General features: G+C 44.1%; 3 protein-coding genes and 2 gene segments (V, D, J or C); 2 read left to right on the top strand and 3 right to left on the bottom strand.

The window, feature by feature from the left end:
- Nucleotides 1–413: 413 nt before the first annotated feature.
- LOC133972292 (CD209 antigen-like protein 2) lies at nucleotides 414–4265 on the bottom strand. Its single transcript, XM_062409657.1, has 6 exons — nucleotides 4060–4265; nucleotides 3293–3412; nucleotides 2726–2902; nucleotides 2341–2513; nucleotides 2131–2246; nucleotides 414–1105 (listed from the first exon to the last, which is right to left on the bottom strand). Exons 1-6 carry the CDS (start codon nucleotides 4154–4156, stop codon nucleotides 925–927), a joined length of 864 nt encoding a protein of 287 aa, XP_062265641.1. The 5' UTR covers nucleotides 4157–4265; the 3' UTR covers nucleotides 414–924.
- A 1292-nt stretch (nucleotides 4266–5557) lies between these two features.
- On the bottom strand, nucleotides 5558–6457 carry LOC133972298 (Ig kappa chain V region 3315-like). The segment is given in 2 exon segments: nucleotides 5558–6234; nucleotides 6336–6457. Coding segments are annotated over 2 exon segments (405 nt in total).
- On the top strand, nucleotides 6129–8084 carry LOC133972296 (Ig kappa-b4 chain C region-like). The segment is given in 3 exon segments: nucleotides 6129–6646; nucleotides 6805–6904; nucleotides 7655–8084. Coding segments are annotated over 3 exon segments (510 nt in total).
- Nucleotides 8085–8460: 376 nt separating this feature from the next.
- LOC133972590 (pro-opiomelanocortin-like) lies at nucleotides 8461–11077 on the bottom strand. 4 transcript variants are annotated; one of them, XM_062410122.1, is made up of 3 exons: nucleotides 10986–11077; nucleotides 9921–10041; nucleotides 8461–9485 (listed from the first exon to the last, which is right to left on the bottom strand). In XM_062410122.1, exons 2-3 carry the CDS (start codon nucleotides 10035–10037, stop codon nucleotides 9012–9014), a joined length of 591 nt encoding a protein of 196 aa, XP_062266106.1. In that variant the 5' UTR covers nucleotides 10038–10041; nucleotides 10986–11077; the 3' UTR covers nucleotides 8461–9011. The 4 variants fall into 4 exon arrangements, with proteins under 4 accessions (XP_062266106.1, XP_062266107.1, XP_062266108.1 ...); XM_062410123.1 differs by having other exon boundaries at nucleotides 9921–10044; nucleotides 10986–11061; XM_062410124.1 differs by having other exon boundaries at nucleotides 9921–10044; nucleotides 10977–11047.
- Nucleotides 11078–13434: 2357 nt separating this feature from the next.
- LOC133972839 (fibrinogen C domain-containing protein 1-B-like) lies at nucleotides 13435–17022 on the top strand. Of its 2 annotated transcripts, none has more exons than XM_062410424.1 (6): nucleotides 13435–14231; nucleotides 14905–15139; nucleotides 15663–15797; nucleotides 15914–16130; nucleotides 16327–16522; nucleotides 16851–17022. In XM_062410424.1, the coding sequence occupies exons 1-6, from the start codon at nucleotides 13644–13646 to the stop codon at nucleotides 16998–17000; spliced, it is 1521 nt and encodes a 506-aa protein (XP_062266408.1). In that variant the 5' UTR covers nucleotides 13435–13643; the 3' UTR covers nucleotides 17001–17022. The 2 variants fall into 2 exon arrangements, with proteins under 2 accessions (XP_062266408.1, XP_062266409.1); XM_062410425.1 differs by having other exon boundaries at nucleotides 14905–15162; nucleotides 16851–17003.
- The last annotated feature ends 22 nt before the right edge of the window (nucleotides 17023–17044 follow it).

The following is a 17044-nucleotide window of genomic DNA, read 5'->3' as shown; positions in this document are numbered from 1 at the left end:
ACATCTCGGTTTCTCCACCTGCATCTGAACTCAACCGTCAGTTACACCTGGTGGGACGAAAACTTCATATCACTGACGAGATGAACAGTTTCACACCACAGAGGTTAGATACATATACATGTCCTCATATACATCATGTCCTCAGATAACACTTAAAACCCTGATTTTAACTTTTTTTTAAACTAAATAATTCACATGATGAATAAATGCAAATGAATGTGTTAGAGACTGAATATGGTTTTACTTTGAAAGGTCTAAAACTGCAGCAGTAGGAAAACTGGAATCGCTATTTTGACTGAAGGTTGTTTGTTCGAGCAGCGCCACCCGCTGGGCAACAACAACATTACATACAACAGTCAACTATCACGTTTTACAAGGTTGTGTTTTTAATCCATTAAATGATTAGAGGATAGTTTATCTTTCAGTATTGATTTATTTTTCAGTATTTCAATATTTATTCAACGATTACATTCACAGTTAGTGGACATGTTTTTATAAAACTAGCAAAAAAACATGAGAAAACAAATTGATTTTGACATTAAGCCTTAAACCTTTAAACACAAGCATGATAGAAATACATCAAAACATAACATACTTAATATTCAGACTTTATTAATTGTAAATTAATATTGATGGTGATTTTTAGCCACAGTTCTTACCCTTTCCTTCTACGTACATATCAGAAGTGTAAAATTACGTCTTTTGTTTCACAAACTAGTAAAAAATCATTTGATTACTTTTCTTTACTAGTTTAAACAGCAGCCAGACTTTTATTGAGTCCATTCTTTCAGGCTAAATATCAACATCGGATTGTCTTCATATCAAACTAACGTGAATTAAAAGTGGAGGTTTTGAAAGAAAATTAAGAAAGTAAGATATCTGTAGCTGCAGGCGATCGGAAACCCTGATTGATCCCTCTGCGCCTCAGTGTGGAATGGCCGTGCTGACACCGGCGCCCATCTCCTTCTCACAGATGAACTCCAAGGCCATGTGGCAGGGGGCGTCGTACCAGCTCGTCACGGCCACTCGCTCCAACACCTCAGTTTTGATCATGTAGCCGCAGTCCTCGTCGATGTGGTTGTTGGGTTCGCCGACTTCCCAGAAACTGGAGTGAGGACAGAAGATTCAACGACTCAGTCAATTCATCCATAAATACCCAGGGATTCAATGGAAATCTTACTCTTTACCGTGGAATTATATAATTTCAATATAGAATTATAAAAGTTGCACAGTATTGAATAAAGATAAAATATTAAAGTAAATGTCAAATCTTTGTGAAACAGCAGAGCAGAGTCAGGAAAAGAGGAAGAGAAGGAACCAGGGGCCACAAGAGGGACGACAAAAGATCGGTCATCAGAAAATATTAAAAAAATAAGGAAGACAAATCTGATGGTTTCAGAAACATCAAGTAAACACAGAGGATAGAAAACAGAAGACAAACATCTGTGTTCCATATTTCAGCTCCTCTCTCTTTGCTTTTCATCAGGGGTCAGAGGTCAGAGGTCAGAGGTCAGATGTCTCCCTCCAGCTGTTCTCTCACATGTGTTACTTATATCATCAAAACCTGCACTGAAGGCTGCTGGTCTGTGACCAGTCAATGTTTAACAGGGTCCATCGGTCAGTCGGGATTGTGTGGCTCAGACAATCTGGAGCCAGAAAACCAGTTTGGGGCAAAAGTTCAGTCTTTTTTTAAATGGTCAAAGCTTCTGGTAAATTTGTCTCAAATCTCTTTCAAAGCTCCTTCTGAAGTCTCTTCTTCCTTCTGGACCTCTTTGCTCTTCAGGCCCTTTTGAAAACAACATTCTAGTTGTAATTTGAGTGGATTCATGTGAAAATGGAAAGAAGGGTTTAAACGTGACGTACTCTCGGTTGGGTTTTTTAAACGAGGTAGAGATAGAGAACGAGATAAACATTTTTTGGGATGTTTCTGTGTCGAGGCCAGAACCTCAGACGATTCACCTCAAGATAAAACTCAGAAACAGAAATTCAGAGAAATCCACAAAGTTCTAAGTTCTTTGGACGAATGCAACAAGAAGCTCCAGCAGCACGTTGGAGAGAGGAGACTGTGAGAAACAACCAAAGCCCCCAACTCACTGAGTCCATCACAAGCTGCTGAATCCATGAACCTACCCTCCGACCAGTGGAGATCCGTCCACCCATTTCCACTGATCCTCCGTCTGCTCGTCAGTGATCCCGAACCAGAAGGCGTTCCAGTGGCCTCTGGGAAGTAGATCCCACAGGAACGTCTGAGGAGGAAGAAGCGTGTTCGACAGGTTCATCCCTGATTAACAGTTGATGTTATGTTCATGTTCTACCAGCAGCTCAGGTGTTGGGATGAACCTGCTCCTCGGCCGAGTGGATGATGGCCAGGTGAGCGCCTTGGTTCTCGCAGTACGACTGACTCTCATGCCAGTTCCTGGACAGTCTGGAGATGAGGTAACAGCTGCTGTTGAAGAGATGCCACTCCACGGGGCAGACGATGGCGGCCTCGGTCGGTTTGATCACCTCAGGAGCTGCAGAAGGACACAGACACACTTTGATTCATTTGATCTTCTTGTCCCACAGTTTCATGACGTCTCCAGGCAACGAGCAACCAACCAGTACCATGAACCTGAAACAATTGACTTATATAGTCATTAGTCATTAATTCAGTAAGATAGAAAAACGTATCAGTAAGAATCATTCGATCAAAGTCAAATACACGTCCATTTAAAAAGGTTTGTACCCTCAGTGGCCATCAAGGTGGCCAGTTGGACCAGCAGCTCATCAACCTGCACCTGCAGCTGCTTCTTCTCCTGCAGCAGAGCGCTGATGTTGGCGGTCAGAGCCGTCACGTTCACATCCTGCGTCTTCTTTTGTGGCTCTGGGGCGACTTCACCGGCTCCCTGAGGTTTGCTTTTACCTGTGGAACCACGGACCAGTAAGAAGAGAGTGAATTCATCTGCAGCCCAAATATGACGTTTATAATCTTTCAGAAACACTTGAGGAACACTTGAGGAACACGTCAGGAACACGTGAGGTAGGTTGGAGCAAAAATTCAGATGTCACAACACATTTGGGGGGAATTGATATCAGAGAGAGTAATTTTTTTTCTTAAATATTGATGAATGAGACAAGATTTGTCCCCAGCAGAAGGGGCACTTTTCTCATCCAGGGCAAAAGGGCAGTTGCTTGTGCAACACTAGGGGTCGATCTGTGCACCTGCCTGACGTGAGGAACACGCGAGGAACATGTCAGGAACATGTCAGGAACACATCAGAGGAGCAGCAACGGTCACCTTACGTCTACTCACCCTGTGCAGCCACGGCTATTGGGAAGAACAGCATGATGGTGCAGAGCGTGGCCAGGCAGATGGTGGCGAGGCGGTAGGGCCTGGGGCCGCTCACCCGGGGGGGAAGTCTGACCTGGGAGACTGGGAGGAGGGGGGGGGGGGGTTATTAAATTAAAACAAATAATCCACAAAGTAATTATACAGCATATGAGTCTCGTTCATTGATTCACGAGGGGCCGAGACTTTCCTCAGCTCAACATTCCCAAGTTTCCTCCCTTTTCAAAACTGTGACGCCTTTCTCTGTTTGTGCTCAAAGTAAACAGAATCTTCTCTGCTTGTGAGGCAGAAATCACAGGTTATACACATATTCAGGATTTAATATTATTATTATTATCATTATTATTATTAATAGTAGCAGTAGCAGTAGTAGTTGTTGTTGTCTGTCAGCTGTCTGTTTGGATTTATGGACAAGTGTCCCCGGGATTGACTGATAAAGGATTATTTGACCTAATTTATTCGAGCTTAAGCATTTATAAAAAAGAGTTGCTGCTTGTCATCTCGTGTGATTGGTTGATCTTGAGTTTGGCTTCAGGAAACTGGGAATATTCTTTGGTTCAAAGAATAAAAGAAGGTAAAATATTTATAGATGTGAAAAAAAGTTCTGTACTTCTCTCCACTGCTTGGTGAACATGAAAGAGAAGGAGACATGATGCAGCTGGAGTTGTGTCCCAGGTTGATATTGAGTCAAACAGGAGAGATGAAGCACAACATCTGGATCTGATTCTTACCTTCCACATCTGTCCTGCGGTGCTGCTCGTCATCGGCCTCGATCAGATGCGAGTACATCCCGTCAAGGGCCGCAGAGCCGGGGGGGGAGGTCGTCATCTCACCTGAGATCCACAGAGGAGATCCAGAGGAAATCCAGAGGAGAACCAGAGAAGATTCAGAGGAGATCCAGAGGAGATCCAGAGCTAATGAAGAAACTAGACTTCAGCCACTCTGTTTATACCCAGAACCAAAAATCAAGAGCCACAGAGTGATGCCGTCGCACATCCGGGTCTTTGTTTCAAAATAAAAGCCCTGATCATGCTGAGGTACAGTTGGAAACATCTACAGGTTCAGTGTGAAAGAAACTGAAGATAAAAGAATCCTGGAGATGTTTTCACATTTTGTCTCATCTAAACTTTTCGAACTGTTGTTCTCTTTACCCTAGAATGGTAATTATAATATTAGATAGGAAAATAATAATATAACAATAAATATAATAATAAAAATGACAGTAAAAGTAATAATAATAATAATAATAATAATAACAATAATAACTATAACGTGGTACTTTTTATGGTACAACTAATGGACCCACATGTTAACAGATGTGTTGAAGTAGCTGTGCTGCTGCTGTCCTCCTCTGGTGAGACACCTGTAGTGACACTTGTCAACCAGCAGGTGTCCCCACTAACCTATACCTGAAACTAAGCCACGGTTTAAATATTGATTCCTACGTGAAGATCTTCAGAATGAAACATCTCGGTTTCTCCACCTGCATCTGAACTCAATCGTCAGTTACACCTGGTGGGAAGAACACTTCATATTACTGACGAGATGAACAGTTTCACACCACAGAGGTTAGATAAATAAACATGTCCACAGGTAACTCCCCATATACATCATGTCCTCAGATAACTCCTCATATACCGTAAAGTCTTAACTCCTCATATACATCATGTCCTCAGATAACTCCTCATTTACAATAAAGTCCTCATGTACATCATGTCCTCAGATAACTCCTCATATACCGTAAAGTCTTAACTCCCCATATACATCATGTCCTCAGATAACTCCTCATATACCGTAAAGTCTTAACTCCCCATATACATCATGTCCTCAGATAACTCCTCATATACAATAAAGTCCTCATATACATCATGTCCTCAGATAACTCCTCTTATACATCATGTCCTCAGATAACTCCTCTTATACATCATGTCCTGAGATAACTCCTCATTTACAATAAAGTCCTCATATACATCATGTCCTCAGATAACTCCTCATATACCGTAAAGTCTTAACTCCCCATATACATCATGTCCTCAGATAACTCCTCATATACATCATGTCCTCAGATAACTCCTCATTTACAATAAAGTCCTCATATACATCATGTCCTCAGATAACTCCTCATTTACAATAAAGTCCTCATATACATCATGTCCTCAGAAAACTGATATGATGGTATATGAAGAGTTATCTGTTTACTTATATGTATATATATATATATATATATATATATATATACATAAACGTCCATATTTTTGGGGTGTTTCTCTTGAAATGAAAACTATATAAGTATTTAACTTCTCCGAGGCAGCTTGTACCAGTAAAGATTTTCTCACTTTTCTTACTTTTTATCTTCTGCACTGAAACCCGTCTGTTGCCACGGTTCAGAGCTCAGAGAGGGAAGTGAAACACTGACGAGCGGTTTCATCCCAACTCTCAGCTTTAGTTTGACTTGTTCTCTACCCCCCCCCCCCCCCCCCTCCATGTGTGTGTGTGTGTGTGTGTGTCTTCAGTGAAGTGTGAAGCGTCCAGCTGCAGCAGTCACTTCAGTTTCTGTTCACAAGGTTTTTGTACGGTGGTTTTTCACTGTGTGAACCAATCCCACTTGCTGGCATCAAACTCCCCGATGCAGTGGTAAACTGCAGCATCTTCAGCCTGGACTCCACTGATGGTCAGAGTGAAGGAGGTGCCACTGCCACTGCCTGAAAAACGACCTGGAATCCCTGAAGCTCGAGTGGAAGTCGTGTGAATCATCAGTTTGGGAGCTTCTCCAACTCTCTGCTGGTACCAGTCCAAACGGTTTGAACTCCAAACAGTCTCACTGGTTCTACAGGAGATGGTGACGGAGCCTCCCACAGCGGAGCTCACTGCTCCAGGCTGGGTCACTGTGACTTGTCCCCTGGACTCTGAGGACACAGAGACAGAAACAAGCAGCAGCGCGGTGGGTTCGTCAGCTTCATGTCAGAGGCAGCGAGTCGACAGAGGAGTTAGAAGGTCTGGACTTTACCTGTGAAGCAGCGGCAGAGCAGAGTCCAGACGAGGACGGAGGTGAAGCTCATGTTTCTGAAGAGCAGGAGGTCTGTGGTCATGAGGGAGAACCGTCTGTCCTCCCATCCTCAGCTCCCGGGACTATAAACTGTCCCAGAGCAGTGGAGCGTGGAGCTGGGGATGCAAAGTGACTCTATGGAAATGCTGTGATGATGCTGTTCATCAATAAATCTTATAATCATTATTTATCAAATGGCTGATCAGGAGGAGTTAACCTTCTCATCATGTAGTTTTGATTTGATGTTTCAAGACGACTTCTCCTATTTGAATGTAGTTTTACGACAGCTTGGTTTTCTTGAAAATCTTTGTACAAAGATTAAAACATTTCATTTTTTATTTGTTCTTCTTATTTATTTATTCTTTTTATTTATTTATTCTACTCAGACAGATTTCACAAACAGCAGTTCTGGTGTGTTTGATTGTTTCAGAGTCAGAGAGTTGTGTCCTCAGAGGTTTTTGTACGACGGCTCAGTGAGTGTGTATCACTGTGGTACACGTGTGGTGGAGGAACCAGACTGGACGTTGGAAGTAAGTCAAATATTTAAGATTTTATTTCACCTCTCTTTTCATTTCTTTCATATTCATCATGTGCAGGAAGACGATCTGTGTTTCCACGTCGATTAAAGCTTTTTTCAAATATTTTAAACAAAGTTGGCTTCAGCAACAGAAACTGTGAAAAGTCCCTGAAATGAATCACAAACATTAAGATCACAGGATGAATCATTTCCCCCAGATTCGACTTTAAAGTTGCATCTTGAGGTTTTGTCGCTTTAGTTGTGTTAAAACCGAGTCAGAGAGTCGAGTCTCTGCAGTCGGAGGTTTCAGTGAGTGTGTGTCAGAAAAGATATCAAGTCAGTTTAACATGTTTTTAGGGATTCATTTATAATTTTACAGATAAATATGTCAAGATGAACTAAGTTTCCTTTTGTTCAGATGCTTGTTTCGAATATAGGACAAGAATGTGATGAACAAAACTTAGTGAAGATAAAGATTTTAAAACGTTCCGTCATAAATTTAAATATATGTTGTTTCCATTGAAGTTTGAAATCATTTCTTCAAAGGAAAGGATTGAATCCCAAATGTTTGTTGGCTGTCAGATAATCTGATGAGTTTGTACATGTTGTGTATATTTAAGTTTATTGTGCAGAATCGGTTTGTGGGTGTGTGTGAGTTGTGTGGTGATAAAGGGAAGTGAAACAGTGACTGGAGCAGAGATCTGCAGTGAGGCTGGTGTTTGAGTGACAGCTGCCGCTCTAAGTTGATGGCTGTGTCCTACAGGTGACGTCCGCCCCAGCCTGACGGTGCTGCCCCCCTCCAGCGAGGAGCTGCAGCAGGGGACGGCCTCGCTCATGTGCCTGGCCAACAAGGGCTTCCCCTCCGACTGGACTCTGTCCTGGAAGGTGGACGGCAGCCGCGGCGGTGGGGGGGGCTGGGAGGAGAGCAGCGGCCCCGGGGTGCTGGAGAGCGACGGGCGCTACAGCTGGAGCAGCACCCTGAGGCTCCCTGCTGAGCGGTGGAGCAAGGCGGGGTCGGTGACCTGCGAGGCCTCCCAGGGCTCCCAGACCCCGCTGTCAGAGACCCTGAGGAGAGACCAGTGTGCCCAGTCCTGACCTGGGACTCTGGTACTGGTCTCAGTCTCTTCTTGCTTTGAATGTTCTGGTTCTTTGACCTGTTTCAGATAATAAAGATCTTTGTGTTTGAATCAAAATTGTTTCCTTTGATTTGTCAGTAAACCAGACGAGTTGGTTTAGTAATTAATAAACCAGGTGAGCATGAAGTGAAGTTCATGAGCTTTAGACAAATCTTCAAGAGTTTAAAGTTCATAGTAAAATAAAGTGAAATATCATCGACATGAATCGAGCAAAACCCCAAAATGTTCAGGATTAGAAATAAAAGACAGGATATAAAGTTTGAATCTGTTTTCATGTCTGTGAAGTGTTTTATATTAAAAATGTTTTAATATTAACATTATATCTGAGTCTGTTAATAAACAAATCTACAAGCTTTCTGAAGGAATCAAACAGTGACAGTGGATTTGATTTGTTTCTGCTGCTCCAACACAAACACACTCGGAGCAATTCAAGCATGATTCAACTTTTTTTTATTGTTTGTGTTTTAACATGTTCACACAGAACTTCTTTAACACGTTACACATACACATGTTTATGACTAAATAAGCAACGAGCAAAGCTGAAAGTAACATCTGGCGTTTGTTGAGAGTTAAACTGTCATAACTCAGAAAGTCCAGACACGAAGCTCCTCCCACATCTGAAAATACATCGTGCAGCGCGAACTATCAATGAACCACGATGAAAACTGATCGGCTGCAATTCTGACGGTTGATTAATAATCAAAGTCATTTTTCAAGCAGATTGTGAACAGATTTACAGCTTCTCTCAGTTTGATGTCTTCACTTTCCACCTGGAGACGTTTGTGTCGTCGTGTTAATGAGTGAAAACAACAGTGAGCTGCAGTGAAGGTGAAGATGGAACAGATTCAGTTTGGAGACGTTCAGGGAACAACTTGAGCTTGAGTTTGATTTGATTTGTTGTTCGATCAGATGAAGGCATTGCTGTGGGAACTCTCTCTCTCTCTCTCTCTCTCTCTCTCTCTCTCTCTCTCTCTCTCTCTCTCTCTATCTCGTCGCTCCGATCTCCCCCCCCTGTTCCCCCGTTGTCTCCCGTTCTTCGTCCTTGATGACGTTTCTGAAGAGGGTGAGTAGCGGCCTCTGGAGGCGCTCGTCCCAGCTCTTCATGAAGCCCCCGTAGCGCTTGCTGGCCGGCGGGCCGCTCCAGCGGAAGTGCTTCATCTTGTAGGTGCTGTCTTTTTTCTCGTGGACATCATGGAGCTTCTCCTGCTCCCCCGCTGCCAGCGTCTCCTGGTCGTCTCCTGCTGCCGGGAGCTCCCGCCTCAGCATCTCCTCGGGGAACACCTCGGCCGACTCCTCCTCCACGCCATCGGAGGTGTAGACCTTGACCGGGCGACGCTTCCGTCCGACGGGCTTCCCCCAGCGGAAGTGCTCCATGGAGTAGGAGCGCTTGGCCGGAGGGGTGGAGGAGGAGGAGGAGGCCTCGGGGGGGAGGTCAGGCCGACAGAGCTGGATGCACTCCTGCAGGAGGAGAAATCAAGAAATCAAGAACCCCGACTCTGTAGTGTTTGTTGGGGGATCTTTGCTAAAAAGTTTATTGTTATTATTATGACTATTTTACTCTTTTTTTTAATGAGTTCAAATTTTTATTGTCAAATTTTGCACGATGATAACAAAGGATGAATGTCTTGTGATGTCATGTCCTAGATTGTACAAAGATGGACGGCTCCTGACATCTCCATCGCCCCCTGGTGGCTGGCTGCTGGATAGTCACGCATCAAACTACACGTTGAATAAATGTTTTTCAAAGATGGTTTCTGTCACATCAGGTAGATCTCATCACACTGAGTGTTTGGAGAATGTCAGTCAGTGTGTGTGCGTGTGTGTGTTTGTGCGTGTGTGTGTGAGCGTGTACGTGTGTGTGTTTGTGTGTGTGTCTGTCTGCGTGTGTGTCACCATCATGCTGCTCTCATCGTTGACCTCCTGGCAGCTAGGATGCTCCCAGCATTGGTTGTCGTCTCCGCTGACCACACCCACCACAGCCACGGCCACCAATAGCCACACAGGACGCATTATCCTGCTGGCCAATCAGAGACAACAACACCCGGTCATCATCGAATCACATTTGATCAACTCAAACTGTATTTACCAATAAAACTGACATTTTAACTGTCAACAGTATTAAGACTGAAAAACTACCAATTATAATAACAGAGCAAAGATTAATGTATTTTAACAACAATAACATTTATTAGATAATTTAAACATTTGCAGTTAAATAAAAGAGATTAATTCCCAACATATGACTCAAAAAGAAAAGAAATACATGATTAGAATATATCTATAAGAATTTTATATGTACATATATATTATGCATTAAAGTCTTTCAAAATAAGAATAGATATAAACATTTTTTAAATCTTTAGAGTTCACTTAAAAAGTATGAATAATCTTTCATAATTATACAATATTGAAGAATGCATTCTGATATTATCATATATGTTGAGTTAATGTTTCGTACACAGATGTTTTGTCACTGAATATTTTATTTGACATTTATTTTGTAATCACAAAAAAGAAAAAATAACAATTTAGTATTAAAATCTAATTGTTAGGAGCTGAAATGAACATTTATTACAACAATTAAAACTGAAGATAATTAAGTTCAGATGATCACATCAGAAAACAATAAAAAAGTTATTGTTTTTGTTCAAAATAAATTAACAATGATAATAATTGTAATACAAATAATAATAATGAGAATTTGAAATGTTTAAGATGAAAGTTTAACTTGACTTCAATAAAGTTTATCTTCTTTCATTTATTTAATTGCTGTTTTTATTGCAGAATGCTTTATTACCTTGTATGAAGATTAATTAAAACGACAAGTAAAAATGTAAGATCCTGTCCCATACTTATGATAAAATCAAGATTTATCAATTCAAATTTCTGAAATGATAAATGATATGAACAGATGAAGATGAAGATGAAGATGAAGATGAAGATGCTCACCACACTGACCTGTCTCTCTCGCCCTTCTGGTTTCTTGTCGTTCGGCCGCTGGACAAAGACTTTGGTTGTTTCCCTGCAACTGAGCGTCCACTTTATATCCTGTCAGCCAAGGACACACACACACACACACACACACAAACACACACACACAATCACACACACACACAGACACACACACACACACACACACAGACACACACACAGACAATTACGTCATAGCTGAACTCTCCCCATCATTCTCTCATTCATGATGGTAAACACATGAAATATCAAACCCCTTTTCTCTGCTCCACACACACACACACACACACACACACACACACACACACAAACACACAAATTAAAACCTCGTAAACTTTCCAGGGAAACAAGTCCAGTACTGAACAGATGAGAGGGGGGGCTCTACAGGGCGGCCGTGCAGACTCTAGCGAGGTTGATATTTGTGATTTTTAGTATTTTGGTGTTAGACTAAATCCAAACAATTGTGTGTTGCTAAAATAAAACGAGAACTCTTGAATCTCAACGTTTATCCGGTAAAAACCTTCTCCAATTGATGAAGCTTCACACAGACACACACACACACACACACACACAGACACACACTAATCGGACGATTGCCGAGCAGTTCTGATGAAGCATCCTTCAATGTGAAATGTCTGCTGACGTCTCTGGCAGATTAGCACAGCAGCGCCATGTCGTCACAGAGGGGAAGAGGGGATCAAACCTGCGGCTCGGAGTCTACAGTTACACACACGCCTTTGTCCGAGGCCTCAGGGTGACGAATTGTGAGTCTCACCGGATCCCGGTGGAAAGAGGGTGAAGAGGACGACTCCATTCGTAAAGCTCGTGTTCAACCGGACGTTTTCCTGATGAAGATGTTTTCTGTCTCCAGCTGTTTTTATAAACATGTGTTCTGTCTTCTTTCTGAGAGTTCATGGAATCTGTCTGAGTATCTTGACTGTTCTGTTGGACATGGAAATAACATGTGATACGTTAACCCTAACAGGCAGATGATAACTAATGAGCACGATGGGAACCTACTGGTAAACCTCTGTTCTGCCACTGGAAGTCAAAGGTGTGGAGTTTGCCACAGTGACGCTGATGTGTTTCAGGAAGGTCTCGTTCATCTGGAGAATCGTTCTAATTAGCTTCATACGTGATGTCGTGAAAGGCCGGAGGAAGAGCAGAGTAACATGTGGTGCGATTCAGACACAAGATCTGATAAATATCAATGATGAGTTTACAAGTGATTCTCCAGTTCAGGTTCTGGGACCAGTCCGGCAGCACTTGTTTCTCTGCTCTGGTTCCATCAACACAGGTCACTTCAACAGTCTCAGAAAGAAAAGCTGCAGCAGCATCACCACAGACACACATAGTACAATTTGTTGGTTGTTGGTTCATGAGTTTATTTTTTCTAAGTGAACCTTCAGTTCATGTTGTTCATGAAGTTCTGATGGTTTTTAAAAATTGTGTCTAATGGAACAAACTGAGCAGCGTCTGGAGGCGGGAGGATAAATAAAAACCCATTAGAGGAGTGAACGGGCCTTGAACCTCCGTACAATCAATAACACACACACACACACAAACACACAGACACACACACACACACACACACACACACACACACACACACACACACACACAGAGACACTTCTCCATGGTAACACAGACCCGACCTCTTCAGTCACAACTTCCTGATAAAACTTTTCCATCACAGTTAATCAGAGAAGTCGTTTCCTCCGCGACCTCCATGGACACAACCAGTGGAGTCGCCCTCTGCTGGCCATTACAGAGACTGCAGGTTTCAGGCATTGGCTTCACTTTGTAGAAAAGTCCGCTCTCACGCACAGTTACACATCTGCACCTTTATCTAAAAACACAACATCAGGCAAAGCAGAGCCTCCAGATGTTGATCAGTGGGTTTTGGATCCTGGTGAAATTCTAAAGAGACTTTATTCTCTCACTTCGTCTCTTTCACACTCTGCGTTATGTCCGTGACTTTAACTTGTAGTCACAACACTCTAATCCCTTCATGTGTAATCCATTACTTTCCAGGACAATGGCTGCCAATCCCCTTGGAGGTTTATCAGGATAAGATGTCATACACTGTGCTGACACACACACACACAGGCTGTGGTTTCCACTGTCGGAACTGGGACGTACCAGACAACAGGTAGGAATAAGTGTTTCAACTTTATTATTTTATTATGAAATTCATGTTCACCTGAGGATCATCACTTCAAGAACTGAAGACGGCTCCGACTCTCAGCGTGTTATTATTAAGTTATTATCTCTTAATAAAACAGTTGAAAGCCGTATTAAAACATTTAATGATGGTGATTTTTATCTCCAATCACTAATAATACTGGTAAACGTAGAACTAGTGATTCTGGTTCTGTCTCTTGTTTTGATTTCCTCTTTGTTTTCATGGACCTGAATTTCCATGACCAGGTCTTCTCTCCTCTCAGACACGTCCAGTAAGTCAGTGAGAAGAAGTGTGAACCACTGGAGGAGGTGAAGACTCCAGGTGTCCTTCATGCTGGATCCAGCAGCTGGAGCTGGAACGTCGTGTTTCTGCGATGAGGTCGGACCCTGAAGCCGATCCACCGACTCTACTTGTGGCTCAAAGTGGGTGAAACCAAGGAGTAGGAGTCGGGGGTGTGAAGGATGAAGTGGCCATGTGTGTTCCTGGTTCTCATCGCTCTGGGCGGCCGGTGCTTCCGATGTGTCACCGGTGACGTTGTGGCCTCTGACGAACACACAGACATTGGCCATGATGAGGACGTGCACCCCCACTCCCTCCGAGAAACAAGCAGGGATGTCCCAGACACGAGTATAGAAACAAACTGGGACGTACTGGACATTAACCAGGACGACTATGAGGACGCAGACTGGCATCCTCCCACCTCCCTGCAGGACACACGCCCTGTTCTGTCCCCTGTAGACACACCAGTGGTTCCCAGTGGCGCCTCTGGTGTCAACAACACAGACCAGATCATTGCCACTTCTCCACCTCAGTGCGGCGAGTACAGCAGCCAGCTGATGTCTAACGGCGAGTGCCGGCTGAGGGCAACGCTGCCCCCTGTGGGAACATCACAGGAGCACTGCCCGGATATGTTCCGCTGTACAGAGGACGTCTCCTACTGGCTGGACGAGAACCAGGACAGAAAGGACAAGTTGGAGGAGCTGAGAGGGACGATGCTGGAGCTGCAGGTGGAGCTGAGGATCCACCAGCGTAAAGTCAAAGCCCTGGAGGTGCAGGTAGACGTAGCCCCTCTGGCTACAGACTGTAAATAAAGATGGATGACACGTCTCTGCCATCTTGCTCTTCTGAAGTAGTTCAGAACCAGGGTCTGTGCGGTAGTGTCATGAAGTTGAGCTGCAGTATCGAGATTCTGGAAAAACACTCAACTGTGTCCAAACTGCAGCCGACCACCAGGGGGCGATCCAGATGATTTCAACTCACTTAAGGGAGCTGTCCTTTCGTCCGTCTTTATTTACAATCACATGCCCTCTTCTAGAATCTGAGTTGACCATATAGCGCCACCACCTGGCACCACCTGGCACCACATTCACCCTCCTCTCTCTCTTCCTCTGTTTACCTCTTTGTCTTGACACCTGCTAATTCCTGCTTAACCCTGAATGCTAACGAGATTAGCTGCAGGCTCTTTGTCCACGGTGGACAGAGTGTCTCCTTCAACCTGATGAACAAATGATCTGAAGCGTTTCAGTTAGTTTGAAGATTTAGTGACAGAATATTCAAAATGACTTTGTGTGTAATCGACTGAAAGTATGAATCCTTGTGGTTTTTATTTTATTTTAGAACTCGGCCATGTTCGTCTTCCCGTTACTTTCAAATATAAAAGCTTTGTTTGAATCAACCTCATCAAACCCTGGTACAGATCGAATCCCTCCTCTTCTCTCTCAGGAGGAACAAACTGCGACTCTGAACTCAACCGTTGAACAGCGGCTTCGTTCTCTGGAGCTGCGTCACGCTGCGGTCCACCCGCTGGTCCACGTGCACGCGGTGCTTCTGGACGAGCTGCAGGCGCAGCTCCGCAACCTGTCGGCCGCCGTGCGGCGCGTGGGCCGCCACGCAGGCTGCAAGGTCAAGGTTGTGAGAACCACCCCCCCGCGCGACCTGCGAGACACACTGCCCCCAGGTACACACGCAACTAACACAGCGGTGAGTTGCATGATGCTCATGAAACAAAACAACACATGAAAGAAGTGCACAACTTATATTTTAATTTTAAAAGCTGCAATAAGTTCAGGTTTTAGAAAAACAAGTGAACTCACAGCCATGTGAAGAGTAAACAAACTAAAACTACAACAACAAACTCTTCATGTGCTGCAGGTCAACTTCAAAGAATCAGCTGTCAAATCATTAATCTACAGTCAATAAGATACAGTTATAATTATTTAAAATACTGATAAAACTCTAAATTCATTCAAACCAGAGCCTTTAATCCAATAAGAAAAAATCTCATACTTTTAAAAGGTTGGATTTGAAAAGATTTAAATAAAACACAGAGAGAAAAAGAGTGGACCCAGAACAGAACCCTGGGGAACTCCTGCCCGAGCAGAGGAGGACAGTTTGAAGATGACCCGTTTAAACTCAGGTCTGACAGTTTGTCCTGTGACGCTGTGTGAAACACCGTCTGTTTGTCCGTCCCTCTCCCTCAGGTGGACAGCTCCTGTCTCTCTGTCCTTCAGACTGTGCGTCTCTGTATCACAACGGTGTTCGTCGTTCTGGTGTTTACACCATCGTCCTGTCGCCCGGCGCCAACCTGCCGGTCTACTGCGACATGGAGACAGAAGGTCAAACACACAACGTTCCCTTCACTCACATGTATGAAGGCAGCATGAATATTACATGATAGAGGGATGAGAACCTGGTGTGTGTGTTTGTGTGTGTGTGTGTGTGTGTGCACCAGGTGGAGGCTGGACAGTGTTTCAGAGAAGGTGTGACGGCTCAGTCAGTTTTAACCGCGGCTGGTCAGAGTACCGTGAAGGCTTCGGTGATCCTCGAGGAGAACACTGGCTTGGGAACCAGCAGCTCCATCTTCTGTCCAATCAGGATCAGTACAGCCTCCGCATCGACCTGCAGGACTGGAGCCACGCCCAGAGACACGCCCTCTACCACAGCTTCAGGTAGAAAGAGATGGATGAGTCCTAACAATAACCCTAACCCTAAACCTACCGATGTAAAATGGTGGATACATTTATTTGAGTGTCACAAACCTAGTGAAATAAATCTGGATTTGACCGATTTGGTTTCTCACGTTTCACTCAGCAAAATGGTTTCTCTGTAAAATGAGAACAAGGTTTTTCTCTGCTCCTCCTGCAGGACCGAGAACGAGGAGAACCAGTACCGCCTCCACGTGTCTGGTTTCAGTGGGACGGCGAAGGACTCGTTCGGGTGGTACCACGACCTCCAGGGTTTCAGCACGCCGGACACGGGCAACATCTGCGCCGAGATCAGTCACTCGGGCTGGTGGTTCCGCCAATGTTTCTACGCCAACCTCAACGGAGTCTACTACCAGGTGGGTCGAGAACAACGTGTTCTGTCAGGACGTGATGGATGACGTCCGATGATCCGGCTCATGTGCATCTGCTCCAATCAAAATGACCCACTGTGCGATTTGAGCTCGATTCTGACGCGAGGTTATTTGTTTTAGAGTCGGGTGAAATCTGTGTGTACGAGAAGCGACCCCACGGACATCTGTCCATGGGCTCAATGAGTTGAAGCAAAGTCACACATCGATTTGTCCAAAGAACCGTTTGATTCTAACTGCAAATGTCAATATATCGATAGCGGACAAGTGTCTGATGATTGTGTGATATGCTAATGTGTTACTTGTTTTCCACCAGGGGGGGCGCTACACTCTGAAAGCTCTGAACCTGCTGGGGCCGGACGGCATCGTGTGGTTCTCCTGGAAGGATTCAGACTTCTATTCTCTGAAGGCCGTCGCCATGATGATTCGTCCACGCACCTTCAGACCGCACCCCCTCTCGCCATAGTGACGCGGTTTGTCCTGCTACAGCGTGAAGGACTCGAGGCGTCG

Source organism: Platichthys flesus, chromosome 17 (assembly GCF_949316205.1).
Source record: "Platichthys flesus chromosome 17, fPlaFle2.1, whole genome shotgun sequence".
NCBI lineage: Eukaryota > Metazoa > Chordata > Actinopteri > Pleuronectiformes > Pleuronectidae > Platichthys > Platichthys flesus.
Note: the sequence above shows the minus strand (reverse complement) of the source record. Positions and strands in the feature narration are given on the sequence as shown.